Source organism: Hypanus sabinus, chromosome 28, assembly GCF_030144855.1.
Source record: "Hypanus sabinus isolate sHypSab1 chromosome 28, sHypSab1.hap1, whole genome shotgun sequence".
NCBI classification, from domain to species: Eukaryota; Metazoa; Chordata; class Chondrichthyes; order Myliobatiformes; family Dasyatidae; genus Hypanus; species Hypanus sabinus.
Genome location: NC_082733.1, coordinates 45,795,543 through 45,817,392, shown reverse-complemented (window position 1 = coordinate 45,817,392; position 21,850 = coordinate 45,795,543). Strand labels below are relative to the sequence as shown.

General features: G+C 45.6%; 1 protein-coding gene across 1 annotated transcript; it reads right to left on the bottom strand.

Annotated features, from left to right (window-relative positions):
* Window positions 1-646: 646 nt before the first annotated feature.
* On the bottom strand, window positions 647-21,388 carry gatm (glycine amidinotransferase (L-arginine:glycine amidinotransferase)). Its single transcript, XM_059953141.1, has 9 exons — window positions 21,303-21,388; window positions 18,136-18,363; window positions 16,344-16,539; window positions 13,882-14,072; window positions 12,879-13,016; window positions 12,496-12,660; window positions 11,241-11,304; window positions 9,009-9,125; window positions 647-7,053 (listed from the first exon to the last, which is right to left on the bottom strand). Exons 1-9 carry the CDS (start codon window positions 21,369-21,371, stop codon window positions 6,941-6,943), a joined length of 1,281 nt encoding a protein of 426 aa, XP_059809124.1. The 5' UTR covers window positions 21,372-21,388; the 3' UTR covers window positions 647-6,940.
* Between the last annotated feature and the right edge of the window lie 462 nt (window positions 21,389-21,850).

The following is a 21,850-nucleotide window of genomic DNA, read 5'->3' as shown; positions in this document are numbered from 1 at the left end:
GATCACTCCCTACTTGTGCATGGTTTTCTCCTTTCGCTTGTTCTTTCTTTCCTCTCTTTTCTGTAAGTGTATACCTCAGATAAATACTTGTGGAGATTTGTGATATATATGATTATGTGATATTTATGTACAATGTCTGAAATACATCTTATGGAAATGTTTGTTTGATGATGAACTGCAATAAAAAATAAATTACAAATAAAAGAATGACCTGTTTCTCTGCTGTGTGACCCCATCGAGACAGAATTCAATGATTCGTGTTAGAGTGACCTGTTTCTCCACTGTGTGACCCCATCGAGACAGAATTCAATGATTCGTGTTAGAGTGACCTGTTTCTCCACTGTGTGACCCCATCGAGACAGAATTCAATGATTCGTGTTAGAGTGACCTGTTTCTCCACTGTGTGACCCCATCGAGACAGAATTCAATGATTCGTGTTAGAGTGACCTGTTTCTCCACTGTGTGACCCCATCGAGACAGAATTCAATGATTCGTGTTAGAGTGACCTGTTTCTCCACTGTGTGACCCCATCGAGACAGAATTCAATGAGTCATGTTAGAGTGACCTGTGTGTGTATTGCTCTAGATTTCCAGGATCTGCAGTACCGCTTGTGTTTATAATCAGTCACACTCCAGCCTCCAGAAACTACATTCAATACATTTTATTAAGAAGAAGAATTATAAATACTTTGCATGCTCATTCAACATCTGCAGTAAAACACAAGTAAACCATGGACTAAACCTGGCATTATCAAATACATCTCGCAATTACCTCCTTCACTTCTATCAGCTTGTTTCTGGAAAACAGATAGTGTGCAGAATAGGTTTGTAATTCTGAATGGCAAATGATGCAGTCCCATGTAACTGGGAAACACTTGTCCACCGACACCATGGAGAGGTCAGGGACCGCAGGGGGCCTGTTGGGTTGGGGGAAGAGTTGCTCTAATTGAGTTTCCTCTCCCAGAGCTGTGACAGGCTGCACGTGTGGTCTCCTTGGAATAGGAGGTGGATGAAGAATGTCCGTCTGTAAGCAGGTGGAGACAGAAGCCAGCATGAACAGGGTGGGTCAAAGGGCCTGTTTTGCTCTGCCAAGCTCCACCCTCCTCTGGTTGCATCTGTTGGGCTGGAGCGCCCTCTGCTGGACTATGCTCAGGAAACATGGCGTGAATTCTCTAACTCCACATTCTCAATCCACTCAGAAAACAGTTTTCACAAACTAACTTTCACATTGTTTTATTTCAAAGCTGAAGTCCAACACATTTCCTCAGGCAGCAGTGACTTCAGGCAATGTCCAACAATCTGCATGCAATACTTGTTACGTTTCAATTAACCGTAGCATTCAAGACAAACAAGGAAAGACTTAAAACCAATGAAATGTAGGCAAATGATGGGGTGTTCCAGTCTTAATTGAAACACTTCACACTGAGAGGATGTCAACAAAGCTGATTAGGAGCCAGCATAGAAAGGATGGGCCAAAGGTGACTTAAAAAAAATCACCAAGCAATAAATCACTGACCAATAGCTTTTTTTGTAGCTTTTGATTTCCAGATTGATTAAAACTAGTTCATGCCCAGGAATACTACAGCCTAAAGTTGTTTTGGTGTTGGCTTGCACGTTTGAGCTGTGGCTGGGGGAAGTAATGGTGAAAAGGAAAGGAGAGAACGGCTTTGGTGATGGCAGACTGCAAGGTGGCTGGAGTAGAGGCCCGTGATTTGAGCAGCTCTGCAGCAGGCAGGCAAGTTGGTGGGGGAGATGCAGCAGTCTGACAGGCACAAGGCAAGTGGCCGCCATTTGCACCAGCTGCATTAGGGTTAACCTATTAGGGTTATCCTAACCCTAACCCTGCAGTATCAATAGCCCTAGTCCCAGTTCCTCTGCTGCACAGGGAGACTGACGCAGCTCACCAGTGTGAACTCTGTATCAGAATACGGGGCGCCCACCCACCAGTGAGTTTCCCAGTAACAGAAATCATCCTGGAAGTGGTTATCGAAAACCAATCTGTCAGTCAATCAGACAGTAACTGTGAAGGAAGTAAGTAACAGCTAACATCTCACTTCTGTCATTTTGTTTCTACCTTGACAGATACTGCCTGACCGACTGAGTTGTCTTTTGAAAGTTTTCTGTTTTATCCTGGACTCTCTGCATTTTAATGGGAATGGAAAATTCCCTGGGGGTTGGGAGTGGAAGGGGTGTACTCTGTAATGAATCTCTCCAACTGGTGTGAAGCAATATTTCTTTGGGATGTTCGACCAAGTGGTGATCTGCCTAAAGTAATTGGGGCCTGAGTGTGGCTCCGCCTTTCAGGAAGAGCTGGGACTCCACACCAGGAGGTGACAGACAGACATTTTGTGAAACTGGTCCATGCCCAATCATTTGCCTTACTGTGTTCAGCTGCCAAATGAAATTTCAAACAAGATTTTAAAATGAGCATTGCAAATCTGCCAGTTCCTACATCAAATACAAACATGGTCCTCAATTTAATTAAAAATGTTGGAATCCAGCGGAGCAACTTGCCAAAATTCCGTACCTGAGAATGACAATAGTACAAGTGAAAACCAAGAACAGTTTCACATAAACTTTAATAACCCATGACCCTCAAGAACAACTGAGAAGCCATAGTTATTTATGAAGAGGAAATGTTTGTAAGTCGGCCAGAGGACTTTTGTTGCAGATTACAAGGGAATACGAACACCTCTCCTGGAAAGAGAGTGATAAAAAGCAGCTTTGGACAGGGATTGCTGATCAAATACACACTACAGTTCATGCACATGTTTGACCAAAGTCAACCCAGCCTACATTCAGACTTGGGCTGTAGCAAGAACAAGTGCCTTCCTGCTCCATGAGGTTCAAACATTTGAATAATCATGGCTGATCTACCCACCTTTATTCCACAAGCTTCAATAATCTTGTCCAACAAAAAAAAATTATCCATCGCAATTTTGAAAATTTCACTTTGTTCTCAAACTCAGCATTATTTTGAGGAGAGAGGCAATAGAAAAGAGGTTGTCAGAACAAAGGAACACATTTCTGAAGGAGTCAGGCTATGTTGTGTTGAGAAGGTTACTAAAAAGGCATTTGGAATCCTGGTCTTTATAAATTGAGGCAAGGAATACAAAAGCAAGCAGGGGTTCTCTGAATCGTATTTTGTAATTTAGGTCAATCTTTCGCTGGGAATCCAGTAGCCAGACCAGACATCATGGTTTGAATGGGTTGTCATGGAAACACAATGAATCCCAGTCAAGATAAACTCTGTTTCAGTGGAGAGGGTTCTTTCTTCAGGGCCATGAAGAAAGTTTAATAAAATATTCATAACTGTGAAGAAATGGTAAATAATAAAGGTTCTTGAAACAATATGTAGAAAATCCATCTGGAGGAGAGAACACACTGAACCTGGCTTTGGGAAATGAGCCACGCTGGGTGACAGACCTGATGGTGAGTGAATATTCTGGGAAGAGTAACCACAACTCATTATGTTTTGAAATAGTTATGAGCAAGAATAAAATTGGATCTTGCAGGAAGGTACTAAATTGGTGAAGGACAAATTATGACAGGATAATATACGAGCTAAGTGGTGTTAATAAGGAACAGCTACTATGGTAAGGCATGGGAACCTTGAATGACTCAAGAGGCCTGAATTTAATCAGGAAGGAAATGGAAGTATACGTAAGATTTGGGAAGCAGAAATCAGACTGGGCCCTTGTGGAATATAAAGAAATACAGAAACACAGAAAACCTACAGCACAATACAGGCCCTTTGGCCCACAAAGTTATGCCGAACATGCCCCTACCTTAGAAATTACTAGGTTTACCTATAGCCCTCTATTTTTCTAAGCTCCATGTACCTATCCAAAAGTTTTTTAAAAGGCCCTATCGTATCTGTCTCCACCACCATCACTGGCAGTCCATTCCACGCTCTCACCACTCTCTGCGTAAAAAACTTACCCCTGACATCTCCTCTGTACCTACTCCCCAGCACCTTAAACCTGTGTCCTCTTGTGGCAACCATTTCAGCCCTGTGAAAAATCCTCTGACTATCCACACGATCAATGCCTCTCATCATCTTGTACACCTCTATCAGGTCACCTCTCATCTTCTGTTGCTCCAAGGAGTAAAGCCCAAGTTCACTCAACCTGTTTTCATAAAGCATGCTCCCCAATCCAGGCAACATCCTTATAAATCTCCTCTGCACCCTTTCTATGGCTTCCACATCCTTCCTGTAGTGAGGTGACCGGAACTGAGCACAGTACTCCAAGTGGGGTCTGACCAGGGTCCAATATAGCTGCAACATTACCTCTCGGCTCCTAAATTTAATTCCACAATTGATGAAGGCCAATACACTGTATTCCTTCTTAACCACAGAGTCAACCTGTGCTGCTGCCTTGAGTGTCCTATGAACTCGGACCCCAAGATCCCTCTGATCCTCCACACTGCCAAGAGTCTTACCATTAATACTATATTCTGCCATCATATTTGACCTACCAAAATGAATCACTTCACATTTATCTGGGTTGAACTCCATCTGCCACTTCTCAGCCTATTTTGCATCCTATCAATGTCCTGCTGTAACCTCTGACAGCTCTCCACACTATCCATAACACCTCCAACCTTTGTGTCATCAGCAAATTTACTAACACATCTCTCCACTTCCTCACCCAGGTTGTTTATAAAAATTACGAAGAGTAACGGTCCCAGAACAGATCCCTGAGGGTAGAGAGCAGGAAGGTGCTGAAGCAGGTGATTAGGAAGACCAAAGGTGACCATGAAATGTCCTTGTAAGCAGGATCAAGGAGAATTACAGGGTATTTTATACATCAAAAAAAGAGGATAACTAAGGACAGGTTAGGTCTATGTACGGATAAAGGAGGGAATTTGTCTGGGGAGGCAGAGCAAATGGCTCGGGTATTAAATGAGTACTTTGTGTCAGTATTTACTGAGGGGAAGGATTTGGAGGGTAATGAAGGCAGAGTGGGACGTGTTCAGGTGCTGGGACATTTGGAGATTAAGGAAAAGGTAGTGCTGGGTCATCTCAGAGCATTAAGGTAGATAAGTCCCCAGATGATGAGAATTAATTATATATAATTAATTAAGGGATTTAGAATGTAAGTCTATCATCTGATCCACACTCTGGAGCAGGAGGTGGCGGTAATGCACCATTAAGCTGGGTGTCAACTGCCGTAAAACAAGAAGAAGGAAGGAAGGAAGTCCCCAGGGCTTGATGCCGTATATCCCAGAATATTGCAAGAAGCAAGTGAAGAGATTGCTGGGGCTTTGACAAAGATCTTAGTGTCTTCACTAACAATAGGTGAGGTCCCAGAGGACTGGAGAGTGACAAATGTAGTGCCCAAGAAAGGAAATAGATATAATCCACGTAACTATAGGGCAGTAAACCTCACGTCAGTGATAGGGAAGATATGGAGAGGATACTGAAATATAGGATTTATGTGCATTTGGAAAGGCATTGCTTTGCATAGGTTAGGTTATGCCTTACAAACTTGATTAGTTTTTTGTGAAGGTGACAAAGGTTCTGAACAAGGGCAAAGCAGTTTACATTGTCTACATGGACATGAGGCATTTGACAAGGTGCCTTGTGCTAGATTGCATCAGAAGATACATGGGATTCAGGGTGAACTGGCTTGTCCAAAGAAGAACAGAGTGCAGAGCTGGAAGGCTGCTGTTCTGGCAGGAGGTCTGTGACCAGTGGTGTTCCACAAAGATCAGTTGTTTGTGATATTTATCAATGATCTGGATGAAAATATTGATGGAGGATCTGCAAGCTTGTGGATGACACCAAGATTGGTGGAGTTGTGGACAATAGACTCAAAGAATACTTAGGATATAGATCAGTTACATATACTATTAGAGAAGTAGCAGGTATAGTTTAATCCAGGCAAGTGTGAAGTGTTGCACGTTGGGGTGTCAAATGAAAGGAGGACATGTACAGTTAATGTGGACCCTTTAGTAGCATTGTCATACAGAGGGATCTTGATGTCCAGTTCTATAGTTCACCCTAAGGGCTAAGTAAATGGTGGTAAAAAAGGCATATGGCATGCTTATCTTCATTAGTAGAGTAAGCAAGTCATACTGCAGCTGTATAAAACTTTAGTCCAACCACACTTGGGATTTTGCCTGTATTTCTGGTCACCACACTATAGGAAGGATGTGGACACTCTGGAGAGGATGCAGAAGAGGTTCATCAGGCTGCTGCCTGGATTATAGGGTATGAAGAATGGAGAGATTGGACAAATTTGGGTCGTCCTCCCTAGAGTTCTGGAGACTAAGAGGGACGGTAGAATTTTTTTAGGTTATAATAGGCATAGGTAGGTCAGAATCTTTACCCCACAGTAGAAATGTCGAACACCAGAGGACATGCCTTTAAGGTTAGTGGGGAGATATTTAAAGATGGTGTGAGGGGCAAGTTTCTGGACATTTACAATGAGTTACTCAGAGTGGCACTGGAATCAGGCAATGCGGTGGACTTTAGACTTTAGATATTAAAGGGAAAGGAGGGACACGAATGATACACAGAATAACACCAAGTTAGTAGGTTAGCAGACGGGTCAGGAACCTGGGGATACAGTCAACACCTTGAGCAAAGGCTGTAGAATCAGCGCTTCCAACAAGAAATCGAGGGGTGCTGGAGAGAACTAGGCCATGGGAAGAAGGTGGATCAGCAAAGATACAGAGGGCTGAATGGACTCTAACTCCTGTCTTCATGATTCAGATATGTTCAGTCCTGGTGAATTGACCCTGGTGAACCAGTCCAGATGAAAGGACCAGGTGAATTTGCAGCTAACCTTACCAAAAGAATTTATCCTCCAATTGAATAGAAATTAATTACAATTATCATTGTCATGTCACCACTTAGTGTTCTAGTCCCTTGAGATGAAGACCAACATTCCAATAGCCTTTTAAATTACTAAAAGAGAGACTCCTGACAATACTCAGTCAAAATACGATTGGAGGGTGCCACAGCGACGGATGTCACATGTCCAGCAATGAAAGCCTCCGCCCAAAGAATTGGCATTCCGGATGTCGACTTTAATTGTGGCAATTCCTAAAGGAAAAGAGGAATTTTCATTTAACCAGGAACTCCTGTTGGTGTTGCTGCAGTAATGTAAGCCTTATTGTAACAGTGAAATATTGGGATAATGGGAAAGCATCTGTTCATTGGGAATATGCTATTGACTTGGCCAAAAGGTATGTGTAAAAGAGTCGTATGACATGGACACAGGCCATTCAGTACCGATACCAAGTCAAATGTCAAGTGAAGTGAAGTTTATTGTCATTTAACTACACACATATACAGTATATAATGTATATAACCATCTAATGTATATAGACAGAACAGTGTTTCTCCAAACCCGAGTGTAAAACACAGCAAGTAGTACAAATAACACACAATAACTTATTAAGGTAAGGATAAAATCTACAAATGAATCACACATAAATAACAAACTAAAGTGCATCAATATTAAATATTGTCGGGTGCAGAACAGATTACCCAGTAACATTTCGAGTACGATGAGGCCAGGAGATCAGAAGTCTAATGGCCTGGGGGAAGAAACTGTTTCTCATTCTGATTGTTCTTGCTTTTGTGCATCAGAGTCTCCTGTCTGATGGTAGAAAGTCAAAGAGGATGCTGGATGGACGGATGGGATCCTTAATAATACTAAGGGCCCTGCATACACAGTGCTCCTGATAGATATCCCCGATGGATGGTAGGGAGACCTCTATAGTCCTCTCAGCTGTTCTCACAGTCCTTTGTAGGGACTTATGGTCCGATGCTCGACTGCTCCCATACCAGATGGAGGTGCAACTTGTCAGGATACTCTCAATTGTGCAGTTACAATGCAGGGTGGGAGCCTTGCTTGCCTCAATCTTTTAAGAAGTAGAGGTGCTGTTGTGCCTTCTTGTTCACAGAGGTGATGTTAAGGGACCAAGTAAGGTCATTATGATGTAAACTTACAGGAACTTGGTACACTTAACTCTCTCTACAGAGAAGCCATATATTTGCAGATGTTCCAGCTCTCAATACTGATCTATACTAATCCAAACTGCTATCACCCAGCCAGTACCTTCTATGGAACAGAGTTCCAACTGCTCAGTGAAAGGTGGCTTTTCAATTTTATGAAAATTTCTGTCTTTCTTGTGGTGTGTCAGATGCTTCAACCACCTTCAGGCGGGGAAATTTTTCTTCAGATCCCCTCTAAATCCAGGGGAGCAGAGTTAGGCCATTTAGCCCTTCAAGTTGGCTCCGCCGTCTCATCATGGCTGATTCACTTTTCCTCTCAGCCCCAATCTCCTGCCTTCTCCCTGTATCCCTTCATGCCCTGACTAATCAAGGATCTATCAACCTCTGCCTTAAATATACCCAGTAACCTGGGCAACAAATTCCACAGATTCACTACTCTCTGGCTAAAGAAATTCCTCCTCATCTGCATTCTAAATGGATGTCCCTCTATTCTAAAACTGTGTCCTCAGGTCTTAGACTCTCCCACAATAAGACTTTACCCTGGCCTTCCTATCCTGGTGTTGATTTAACCCTGTTCATTGAAAACAGCACGCTTTGATGCCTTAGAGATTACACTGGGTATTTAATTAATGAATCTGGGAAGTTCGTAAAAAGTGAATGATACAAGAAGCAAATTCCCAAGATCCTTTCTAATGCATCAATTTTCAGAGGTAAATGGCGAGAATTCAGGAGTTAGAAAAGATTTGAACTGAGTTTCTGACAAAGCATGAAGTGGTTCTGGAGCTGATCTGTACTTTAGGGCTTCAGCTGAAGTTACTAATGATGCAGCCTGGTTACAGGCCTTTACAGCCCAATAAGCCATAGTTGCCCAATTACACCCATGGTAACAGGTCTTTACAGCCCGACAAGCCAGAGTTGCCCTTATCAAATGCCTTCTGAAAATCCAAGTAAATGACATCCACTGCCTCTCCTTTGTCCACCCTACTTGTTACTTCCTGGAAGAACTCTAACAGATTTATCAGGCAAGAATTCATTACCTAGTTTCTCAAACATCTTTTGAGTTGTAGTTTCATTCTTTTCGATCATCACTCGCTTCTCATCCAGCATCAGAACATTCATGGACAGCCACTTGGAAGACATCCACAGGGGGTGATCTGCAATAAGATTTCACCAATGACAGTACAAGTTGGCTGCCAAGATTTGTGTGTTTTTTTTAAATAACGAAGAAGGTTGTTTTCTTTGTAAGTGTTTTAGGGCAGTGACCCCCAACCACCGGGCCGTAAAGCATGTGCTACCAGGCAGCGAGGAAACGATATGATTTGTCGATGTGAAACAATGCGAGTCAGCTGCACCTTTCCTCATTCCCGGTCACTCCCACTGTTGAACTCAAATGCACACGAGGTCATTACGCATGTGAAGTCATTACCCACACAAGGTCATCAGTCGCCTAAACGCAGTGATACCCTAGCGCCAGGGATCACAAGTTGGACTTGGGTAATCGGCCGCCTCACGCGGCCGGCGAGAAGTGCCGTTGCTACTGGCCTGGAGCGCGGACAGATGGGCGCCGCCTCCAAATCTGTTTAGCACAACGAATGTTCGTGGGGAACCCGGTGCTAAAATATTCGCAGACGACCTCATTTGGGCTCAGGGATTCGTAAGTAGCAGAGCAGCTACCTCACTGCGATCTACTGAAAGTCATCCCTCGAGCCAAACTTTTGTCGGCCGATAGATCCTACCTACGGGGGGGGGGGGGCAGGCATACACCCTGTCCCCTCACTCAGTCAGTCACTCTCTCCGGACTGCGACCGCTGTGGCCCCAGCACGGGAGCCTCCGGCCCTTACCTTGTCCTCTCACCCCACCCATGACCAGCCGTACCTGGCCAATGCGTCTGGAGGCAAGTGGGTGGGAGGCTGGAGTTCAGGTCTGGAGGCTGTCTAATGAGGCAATGAAAACTGCTTTGACACCTTGAGTCCAAGACAAACCCATTGAGTTTTTTGAGCGGAAAAAACGTGAGCAAGCGGGACAGAAGTAAGTGCTCAGAGCCACGAAAACTAAATTGCAGAATAGACGGGACATAAGGAACCCCCTTCGAGTATCACTGTCTCCCATCACCCCTCGATGGGACCATCTTGTTGCAGGGAAGCAAGCCCAGGGCTCCCACTGATTCAGCGATATTGGTATGTTGCAATGATTTTGTATGTTTGTACAAGGAAAATAGGAGTTGTGTGTTTAATATCCAAACATTACTTAAAATGTTATGATGCTATAATTGACTTATCACTATATTGATGTGAGGAAAATATGCGCTGTGTGCTTAATATTAAATTCGTTATATAAACCCTTTTAGAAACGAAATTGAATGTATAAGCCACTTATAAGTGGCTCATAGTTGATTTATCACCTATATTCCGGTCATGATTAACACCCCCTACCGTTGGCCAGTCCACAAGAGTATTGTCAATATTAAACCGGTCCGCGGTGCAAAAACAGGTTGCTGACCCCTGTTTTAGGGAAATAAATATTTAATATTTGCATCCACCTCCTTCTCCAGAAGAGCTTCTGGGCTGAAGGGCCTTTTTCTGTGCTGATTTTCTTTAACAAAGCACACTCTAAAGGAACTGGATAATCCAGATTGAGGTCAGGTCTACCAGCTACTCCCTAGCTGGCCAGTGCTGGAGAACCCATGGCTTCAATATTTCTTAAGGGAGACACCTGCCCATCCAATCCTCTCCCAAAACTCATCCCCTAATCTGCTCCTCAAACCCAAACGTCTGCACCCAAGTCCACAGCAGGTCACATCCTGTGGAAGGTGAACATGGAAGTCAGCCTTTGTGTTTCAGATGAACACTGAGGTACCAGACCTCTGGGGTGTCACATCTGATTGACTGGTTCAGGCTCTGAGCAAGTCCCCAAAAAACACATGGAAGGATTCTGATCTGCAAGGACTTTTTAAGCCATGATAATTTAAAAATGATAGAATTTTAAGGACTTTTTTTAAGAAGTTCCATTGAGTGCTTTCAGAGGAGGTTGAATGCAGGATCACTCCAACTAGGACCTGTAATTCTGGATGCTCATCATTAACCGAATAGAACTGAAAAGTTTTAAATATGTTTCTAAGTAGTTGGCTCATGGCAGACGCTGTGGCAGAAGCTCACCACACTCGTACTAACCGATCACCACAAACATTGATCATGGAGTAACTCCTTAACCCGACAGTCACTACCAGGTGGAAGGGCTTGTTATTGTCCAATAAAGCTGTGGTACTTACCATCCGAGATCAGAGGAGTAGGGGGGGAGATGATAGTCCAGCCAGCTTTTTTGAAGATATCAATCTGAAAATTGAAAGTGGGGGATGAATGAGTGGGGATCAGAGGTTCAGGGAATCAGTTGTCGATCCCCACATAATAGAGAGAGGCACAGACTTCATCCACAGTGAGTAACAGCGGAGCCTCTCCATGTTGATGGTAATTTTTCATTGTACCTTCTCTGGGTCCCCACCATCACTAATCCTGGCTGCTTGCCAGCTATTGTGGTGTTGGACACCAGTTTCACAGTGTTAAGAAAAGATGCGCTGGAGAAGATCCAGAGGATGGTTCCAGGAATGAAAGGGTTATCATACAATGCACATTTGATAGTTCTGGGTCCATACTCATTGGAATTTAGAAAGATGGTGGGGGAGGGGGAGGAATCTCATTTAAACCTTTTGAATGTTGAAAGGCCTAGACAGAGTAGATGTAGAAAGGATGTTTCCCATGGTGGGGGGAGTGAGGGCACAGCCTCAGGATAGAATGGTGTCAATTTAAAACAGAGATGCGGAGAAATTTCTTTAGCCAGGTGGTGATGAATTTGTTGAATTTATTACCATGGGTAGCTGTGGAGGTCAGGTCATTGGATGTATTTAAGGCAGAGCTTGATAGGTTTTTGGATTGGACATGGCATCAAAGGTTACGGGGAAAAGGTCGGGGAGTGGGGATGAGGAGGGGAAGAAAGGATCAGCGATGATTGAATGCCAGAGCAGACTTGGTGGGCCAAATGGCCAAATTGCGCTCCTATGTCTTATTGTCTTGTATTGTCTGTTTGACCCACTCCCATCAGGGAGGAGGCTAAGTAGTATCCATGCCAGATCACCAGACTCAAAAACAATTACTTTCCCCAAGCAGGAAGACTGATCGATGCTTCCAACCACTAACTTCAACACTTTTTTATTATTTCCCCTTATGTACAGCCTGACATTACCTTATGGACATATAATCAATGTATATAAGCTATATATCTACTTTTTTTTATTATTGTTGTGTTCTTTATCTTATTGTATTTCTTTTTGTGGCACATCTGATCGGGAATATCAATTATTTCGTTCTCCTTACACTTGTGTACAGGAAATGATATTAAACAATCTTCAATCTTATACTGGAGTGTTTGGTCATTAAAAACAGAGGCAGGAAATACTTCACACTGACACAGTTTGCTTTAAAACTCTGATCCTAATCCTTCAATCAGAAGCCAACTTAGCCACAGCTCACCTGATGACAGGGTCGGTCTGGGTTTGACAGGACCAAACCAGGCCCAATTATGTTGAAAGTGGCATCAATATGCATAGGGTTTGGATCCCTGAAGGAAATGGTGTGAACCCTGTACGTTGGAGTGAGGTGTCTCCGCATCCACTCAATCCCTAGGAAATTAGTCACCTGGAAAAGTAGGACAATCTCATTGTAATGATTTCTTGGAGTTTAAAGAAAAGTTGAGCAGCAAACAAATGTGATTCACAGAGCTGGAGGGTCAGGCTGAGGTCAGTCTTGAATCTGCACAGGAGAAACAACTGAGAGCAGCTGAGGTCAGGGGCAGTTAGTGGGACTATCAGCGTGGAGCTATCGGAACCTGTGTGAGGCTGATGCAATGTTCCTACCTGGCTCCTCTGTACAAATATATCCTTCCCAGCTCTTATGAAGTCAGCAGCATCAAAGCATGGTTCAAACTCGGTGGTGACGAATTTCCCTTCAGCAGCCAACTTGTGTCTGTCTTCCACGGAAAGAATGGGGTATTCCTGCACAGGAAACACTCCTCTCACATCAATGCAGAACGTGGGACATGGCACCTCTCCCCACACAGACTCTGAGGTCCTCCCTGTGCCCACCCCCGAATGGCCCATTCACTATTTTGGCACAACATGCACAAAATTCCGGAGGAACTCAGCAGATCAGGCACCATCTATGGCAAAGATTAACTAGTGAATGTTTTGGGCCTAGACCCTTCATCAGTACTGCTCCTGTGTGAAGGATCTGTGTTCACTGTTTGTTCTGCCCACGTTTACAACCCAAAACTTGTTGACAGTTTTCAGGGGTCAAAGGTTAATTTCCAGGAAAATGCTGCGAACAGCTCACTGAGCATTCTTATAAATGATTTTATTTGAATACCCATTTATTAAAAATTTTGCAATGGGGGAAGAAAGGATCAATTTCAAGTTGAATTTAATTGTCATTCAATGGTACACGTGTGTACAGCTAAACGAAATAATGTTGGTCAGGGACCAAGGTGCAAAACATCTTACATACATCACACAGCTCAAAATAATATTAACAAATTTAAAAAGAGCAGTCAAATAGGAGGAAAAGAGTATGTGGCCGAGTCTCCGGGCGCTGGTGACTGGCTGATTAATGTCGTTACCTGTAGCATGTGGGAGACAAGTAACCCATGGTGACCCACACAGGGTGGGTGTGACCAGGCTGTGCTGCAGGGGGTACCTGTCCTTCATTCTACGGGGGAAAGTATTCTCATGCATTCACAGAAGGATTAAGGTTCTGGCTCCCCCTCCCTGCCCAGAAAACCCCACCCTAATACAGGCTAGATTCCCTGCCTGAACACCTGGTCTGACATCCAGTGAGTTCCCCCTGTGAAAACTCCCAACTCACCAGGTTATACAGTTCATCTGACATTTGTGGCTTGGGGGCAGTTGTCCACTTGGCTCCACGGAGAAAGTAGTCCTTAATGATAGGGCGATATGCCCTGTACTCAAAGAAACGAGCTCTCCAGGCCATTGGTGCCTCAATGATTTCATTACCCACCACCAGCAGGATGTCCCTGGGCATGGCAGCATACATTCCTGTATGAGGAGAGAGAGAGCTGAAGACAACATCCAGTGTCTGGGTGACAGCTTGATTATCAGAGGGGCAGAGGCAGCCTCAGAAACCCTTGCGTTCATCGATATTATCAATGTGAGTGCTTCCAGTGGTCTGCCCTCTTGTCCCACCCACTTTGTAATTACCATCATCGCACTGTGTTTATCATCTAATCAGTCCACACCCTTTACTGATTGCTATAATTTCATCCACCCCACTCTTTCTGTCCCACTTTTGAATATAATCAATGTCTTTGTCTCCACAGCTTTCTGTGGGGAAGGATTCTTGATGCATAAATGAGTTCCTCACCATTGTAAATGGGTGACCATATTCTGAAAGGACTCCCCCAACTATCCTCTCAGTCTCTGCCAAACCAACTGTGGTGAACTACATATACCTGTCTGGACACGCCCCTCTGCTGACCACTCCTGCGGCTCCTCCCACTGACCCCGGTATAAAGGCAATTGGGGCCTGAGCCCGGCCTCTCAGTCTCTGCCAAACCAACCTTCTTCAGTTTCCAGATTGACTTTCATTCCGCAAATGATTCCTCAGCTTGTCCTCTTTCCCCTCCCCTTCCTTTCCAGTCCTGATGAAGGATCTTGACCCGAAACATTGACTGTTAATTCCCTTTCCATGGATGCTTTCCTGGTCTGCTGAGCTCCTCCAGCATTTCGAGTCTGTTCCTCAGAGACTATCACTTCATTTTACCAAGGATCAAGTCTAGCGTTCCCTGGAAACTCCTCCACAGTTCATCTATCCTTAAGTGAGGAAACCCAAACCCTCCCCACAGTTCAAAAATGCTCTCAAAGTCCTATTTTTATATTCCCTACTTTTAACTAAAGACCATCATTCCATCACCATTCAACAGCACACGGCAGCTGCTGTTCATTGTACGCACACAGACAGTGCACCAAGACACTAGTGTTAAAGTAACATTTTATTCTTCCTTCCAGAGTGGATAAGCACAGATGACAGTTCACCTGACAAACTTCTTTAGAACCAAGGAGATATACAGCTCAGAGAAAGGCCCTTCAGTTCAACTTGCCCCTGCTTGACCTAGTCCAACTGACCTGCGTTTCACCCATTCCCTCCGAACTGGGTTCCCTGCTCTTTATAGTACTGTGCAAAACTCCGAGACACCCCAGATGGTACGGCCTCCACAGAGCCCTAATCTCAGTATCATCAAGGTAGTCTGGGATTATTGGAAGAGACAGAAGCAAGCAAGACAGCCAAAATCTGCAGAAGAACTGTGGCAAGTTCTCCAAGATGCCTATCAACTGATTTTCATATAAAACTGCACGTTAGTGTACCTAAGGGAATTGATGCAGTTTTAAAGGCAAAGGGTGGTCACACCAGATATTGATCTGATTTAGTTTTTTTTTTACTGTTTTCTGCTCTTTTTAGTAATTTTTTGATATTTAGAAGCTTTTCATTATTTTTGAAAGCATCTTTGCTTTACAGATTTTTTTTACAAGTGTCTAAGACTTTTGCACATTACTGTATGCTCAGCAGAGGTTTCAGCAGGTACCTCGCTCACACCATTGCAAGCTTGTGTGGTGTCAGAAACAACTGCTAGATGCCCCATATCCTGAACTCAAAGAAGGGGAAGGTGACAGAAGGATAGAACTGGGTCAATGGGCTGAAGAGTCTCCTCTGGCTCAGTGTTCCTGACAGAGCTGTTGGCTCATTGTACAACTGCAGGGTACCCAGGCAAAGAGCGGCAATAGTAACTGTGGTCCCTACTCTGCAGTGGCATTACCCAGACCCTGGATGGGCACAAGGTGAACAGGCGACCAACTAAAGCCCAGTCATCTGATAAATTTCATGGCTGAGAGGGGCAGTGGTCACTCAGGGAGGTCAGAAGTATACAAAGTGAAGGTCTTTTGGTGGATGGTGCTGGAGAAAGGACCTCTAGACATGCCTTGTATGGCCTGAGAAAATGGAGATGTTGTGTCCTCATGAGTTAGCTGAACCTCAGTATGCACTAGGATTTCTCAAACAGAAATTCAAAAAAACCCACAATTGCTGGAAGTCTGAAATAAAAACAGATATTGCTGAAAACATGCAGGAGGCAACTGTGGGGAGAGAAGCAGTCAACAATTCCTGTCAAAGACTCAATGAAGGGTCTTCAACTCCATTTTTTCTCTCCACAGATGCCATGCTGACCAATTCCAATAGCGACTGATTTTATTTCTTTAGTTGAATTCGTCATTCAGCTTTTCACAATATTTTGCTCAAATGCATATTGCACTTACCTGTGGATTCAAAGTCTGGTGTCTTGTAATTCTGGGACCAGTCAATGATCTCAGGGCGCCTGACAATCACTCCCTCACCACGGAGAATGTTACACATTTCTTCAATTTCGTTAACAGCTTTCTTCATGTGCTCCTTAGGAAATCTCTGGCCTCCGTACTGCTGGTAAAAGGGCCAATACTTCTCATAGGTATTGGCCTGAAAGAGGAAATCTTCATCAGGGTTCTACTTGCTGTCAGTAAACTCACAGCATCATTTGTACCCCCTTGCTCCATCACAGCCCCACCCTCACCTCATACCCAATATACACACCCCACCCCCACCTCATACCCACTATACACCCCCACCTCCCCTCCCCTTCCCTCATACCCACTATATACACCCCACCCCCACCTCCCCTTCCCTCATACCCACTATATACACCCCACCCCCACCTCCCCTCCCCTTCCCTCATACCCACTATATACACCCCACCCCCACCTCCCCTCCCCTTCCCTCATACCTGCTATATACACCCCACCCCCACCTCATACCCACTATACACCCCCACCTCCCCTTCCCTTCCCTCATACCCACTATATACACCCCACCCCACCTCATACCCACTATACACCCCCGCCTCCCCTCCCTTTCCCTCAAACCCACTATATACACCCCACCCCCACCTCATACCCACTATACACACCCCACCCCCACCTCATACCCACTATACACACCCCACCTCCCCTCCCCTTCCCTCATACCCACTCCTACCCTCATACCAAGATACATCCTACATGCCCAGTATGCATCTCCACCCCTACCCCTCACCCCCTCCCCACCCTCACCCTCATATCCACTATACCCAACCCCACCCTTGTACTCACTATATACATCCCTACCCTCATACACACAATACACACCCTGCCCTCTTGCCCAGTATATACCTCTACCCCCACCTCTAATCCCCTCCCCACCCCCATCCTCGTACCCACTATACACACCCCCACATCCAACTCTCATCACCTCCCCTCCCTCACCCTCATACCCACTATATACACCCCACCCCCACCTTTGTACCCACTATACACTCCCACCTCCCCTCCCCTTTCCTCATAGCCACTATATACACCCCTACCCTCATACCCACAATACACACCCTGCCCTCATGCCTAGAATATACCTCCACCCCCACCTCTCGCTCCCTCGCCACCCTCACCCTCATACCCACTATATACACTCCTACCCTCATACCGACAATACACACCCTCACCCTTAATATACACACCTCCATACCCATCTCACCCCCTCCCCACCCCCACCGTCCTACCCACTATACTCACCCCCCCTCCCACGCTCATACTATACCCACCCTGGCTGGTGTCACTGGGGTGAGGTGAGTGCTCTGCCTGCTCAATATGTTTGCTCTTTAATGCAAACTGACTTCCTGTTTGACTGTGAATATGTGTTCTGTGCTTCAAAGGTGATGTACCCCAATGGATCAGTGCAGGACCAACGGGACTGACTGAAAGACAATGGCCCTGCGTAGGAGAGAGGACAGCAGGTGGAGTCATGGCCTCACTGCTGGACCAGTGAGTTTCCAGGCAGACAGCGAGGGTGGACTCCCCATTCAATGTACACTTCTCCTGCCAACTATTCACCAAGGGTCCAAAGTGTGGTACTGATCTAGCTGCCAATGAAGTGCACGACAAACTCTGCACATAAAGTGCTCACTCATGCAGAGCTGTGACAATCCAACATTCTCAGCCACATTGACACCTGAGAACCTCCCTGATCCCTTCCTGTAGTACCAACCTTCACCTCCACAGTGAAAGGAGGCACACACGCATTCTCTGCCCGGCCCACAATCACTTCTTCCAGGGTGTCCCACTCATTGTAGGAGTTGACTGGACAATCTTCACCCAGTGAATCCGCAGTTTTGTCCTTGGCATCATCTTCTGCAACACAAGAGCTGATGGCTGTAGCAGCAGCCTGAGTACTCTGGAACGTTCTCTGCACCCATCCCACAACGGCTCGGCCAATCTGAAAGCACAAGATAGAACCATATGTGTCTGACACCGTGCAGTGCAGTGGTGAGAGCTTGAAACAGATCTTTCAAAGCTGCAATGCAAATTGATATGGTAATTAAGAAGCATTTGGTGTGCTGGCCTTCATTAGTCAGGAAATTGAGTTCAAGAGCTGCTAGGTAATGTGCAGTTCAGTAAAACCCCTGGTGAGACCACACTCGGAGTATTGTGTTCAGTTCTAGTCACCTCATTATAGGAAGGATGTGGAAGCTTTAGAGAGGGTGCAGAGGAGATTTATCAGGATGTTGCCTGGATTAGAAACCATGTCTTATGAGAATAGGTTGAGCGAGCTGGGTCCTTTCTCCTTGTGCTGTAGGTTTTCTATGTTTCTATGTATATTTAAGACAGAGGTTGATGGATTCTTCATTGGTCAGGGCCTGAAGGGATATGAGGAGAAGGCAGGAGAATGGGGCTGAGTGGAAAATTGGATCAGCCATGATGAAATCTTATGGTCTTATGATAAATACTGCATCTTCTACAGTAATGAAAACAGCAATTTCTATATCATTAGTAACACTATTCCTAATCTCATTGACCATGGCAGAAAGCCGCGCTGTGTCCCCGTTCAGGCAATTAGTTAGGAGTCTGGGTGACTGCATTGAGAGAGCTGTATGTTTGCACAGACTGTCTATTGCCTTTCCCGTACTAGGAGATGAAAGAAATGTGAATGGTATTTTAACGCTTGTAACCTGATGATCAATCTCGAACACTGACGCGTTATGGTCATTCATGCTTCAGTGAGAGAAACGGATCATCTTTCAGCCCTTTTTCTGGATTGGCTATTAAAGGAAAATAGCTGGAGGAGACGTTTCTATTTCTGGTACAATGAGGACAAGATTTGTAAAAGGGACAACACAGAGCTGCTACTCCAAAAGGAGGCAAGCGGCTCTCGCTTTTCAAAAACAAAATCATCTTCAAATGTTTCCTCATAGGCGGCAGATACGTTCCACACTAGTTCTTTCAGTAATAGCTGGCGTTGTTTTAATGATCCTGGCGGTCGGCAGTTAGTGTCTGAATGAGATTTTTCCGGAGATTGCTACACGATAATTTGTCAAACTCGCCTGGGCCAGTTTCCCAGGGAGCGCTACTTTCCCACAGCGAGTGACCTTATTTCAACTTGGGCTCCTTCTTCATGGCGTGTCGTCTGCCAGACGGCAGTTTGGGTTCATAACCAGGGCCCTTTTTCCAGACACCCAGGGGTTTTACCTCTGAATCTTTCCAAACGGAGGTAGTCTGCATGCTTATCCGAACGTTTCTCTGATTTGGCCATTCACTTCTATACTCCAGATGCTAAACTGAACAGCTAACGTATCTACAATCAGATAGATTGAAACCAACGTCCGGAACTGACGAGAGAGAACAGACAACTCCTACCTGGGCCTCCAGCAGAAGTGAGTCCTGACCAATGTTTCTGAGGAGGTTCTCGGGGTTCCCTCCCTCCCCACACCCCCTCCCCCACTCCGTTACATCTTCTTCAGACGTGAAAATTACGGCGCAGGCCATTTGGCCCATCGTCTCCACGTTGGCCTTTTCCCGTATACGCCAATCTCATTTGCCCTCATTAGAACCATGCAGTTCTATGTCTGTTAATGAAGGCACAGTACCTCCCCTTTGTAACACTGGCCCAGGGAATACAGCACTACAGTACCGTCCCTTTACTGAACACAATAAGTCAACCGATACCGTCCCTTTACTGAACACAACAAGTCAACCGATACCGTCCCTTTACTGAACACAATAAGTCAACCGATACCGTCCCTTTACTGAACACAACAAGTCAACCGATACCGTCCCTTTACTGAACACAATAAGTCAACCGGTTTTGAGGGCGATTTGCTGTGCTCTGAAAATTACTCTCAGCTGTTGAACTGAAACCTCTGACTAACGAATGGCAACAACCAAATTCCCTTAACCACCCTCGCTGCAACTTTGAGGGATCTATGGAGGTGGGTCCCAAGATCCTAAACTTTAAAATCATTGCCTGGCCTCATTGGCTAAAATTATTGCCAGCACTTGCACTTTCAGTGTGTTTCCCTGTGTCGGAATCAGAATCTGGTTTCATATCGCTGGCATGTGCCGGGAAAAGGCAGCGCCCTGCTCTTTTCTTTGGTGTTCGCTAACATTTTGCTCAGGCTCCAGGCACCACGAACTCCATCAACGTTAAAATGAAGTTCCTGCACCTTCAGGATAGACAGCGACCCGACACCGGCTCCGGCACAGGGGTGCCTGAACTCAGAGTGGCTTGTCCCAAACCCCCGGGTACACAAGCACGGGTCCCACAACCGAAGTAACTGGTTCGGACCCCACCCCAACCCCCCACGGACACCAAAACGTCCGCATTAATCATTTCTTCACAAATCTGAGGTACGGGACCATGATCAAACACTGGGGAAATGTACAGTCCTCTACACTTTCACTGTACCGTGTACCCCACACACATTGTACAGTGTATATAGTGTACCACACAGCCCTGCCCAGTGTTTCACAGCCCGTGTACAGCGTATACAGTGTACCACACATAGTACAGTATATATCGTGTATCACAAAGGGCATATATACAGTATATATCGTGTGTACGACACGACCCTGTGCAGTACTGTGCATTATGCATATAATGTACAGTGCACTGTGTACCACATACCAGGTACAGTGTACCTATCCTCTCTACGGCTACAGACCCGTTGTCCGTTTGTTTCCGCTCTCCCCGTTTGTGACCGACTCGTGTGTTTTGGGGGTTTTGGCTGTAAACCCGTCCCACGTTTGTTTACCCCACCATTTCTGGGAATTTTAGATCTGGCTTTAACCTGATTGCTCCGAGCGTCGGTGGATATAAGCCTGGCCCCGAGCGGGAGACAGTAATTGCCGTGGGCAGGTCTGTGCCTCCGGGATACTGACCATGGCTCCTAAGAAGTGGGCGGACTCGGCACCTCTGCTACCTCCGCGCAGACACCGCACCCGGATCATGGTCCTTCTCTGGCCGCACCGTGGTCGCGCTCAGAGCGGGACCGCTCCCAGCCCGACCTTTTATATCGCTGTCCCCGCTCCCATTGGTTGCTATAACGGCCCCGCCTGACCTTTCCAAAGGAGCCTCAAGATGTCCAAACTTAGAAATCTTAGTGAGAGCTAACCACTACACCGGCTGGTTCCGGGAGCTCACAGCGAAGGCGGCGGGACCTTTCCAGCAGCCGGACTCGGGGGTAAGAGGGCGGGGGTGTAGACGGCGGGATGGGGCAGTACCGCCCGGCCGGAGTCCCCTCCATCCCGAGTTCGACTCCTGCTGCTCGTCATGTTCTTATTGTATGGTGAGGCAGACTCGACGGGCCGGATGGCCGACGTCTGTTCCAAGTCCTTATGTTCTCATCACTATTCCCTCTTTGAACTCACAGGTTTCATGCTTTTAACTACAATGTATTCAGCCAGGAACTCACACAGTTCCTACAACT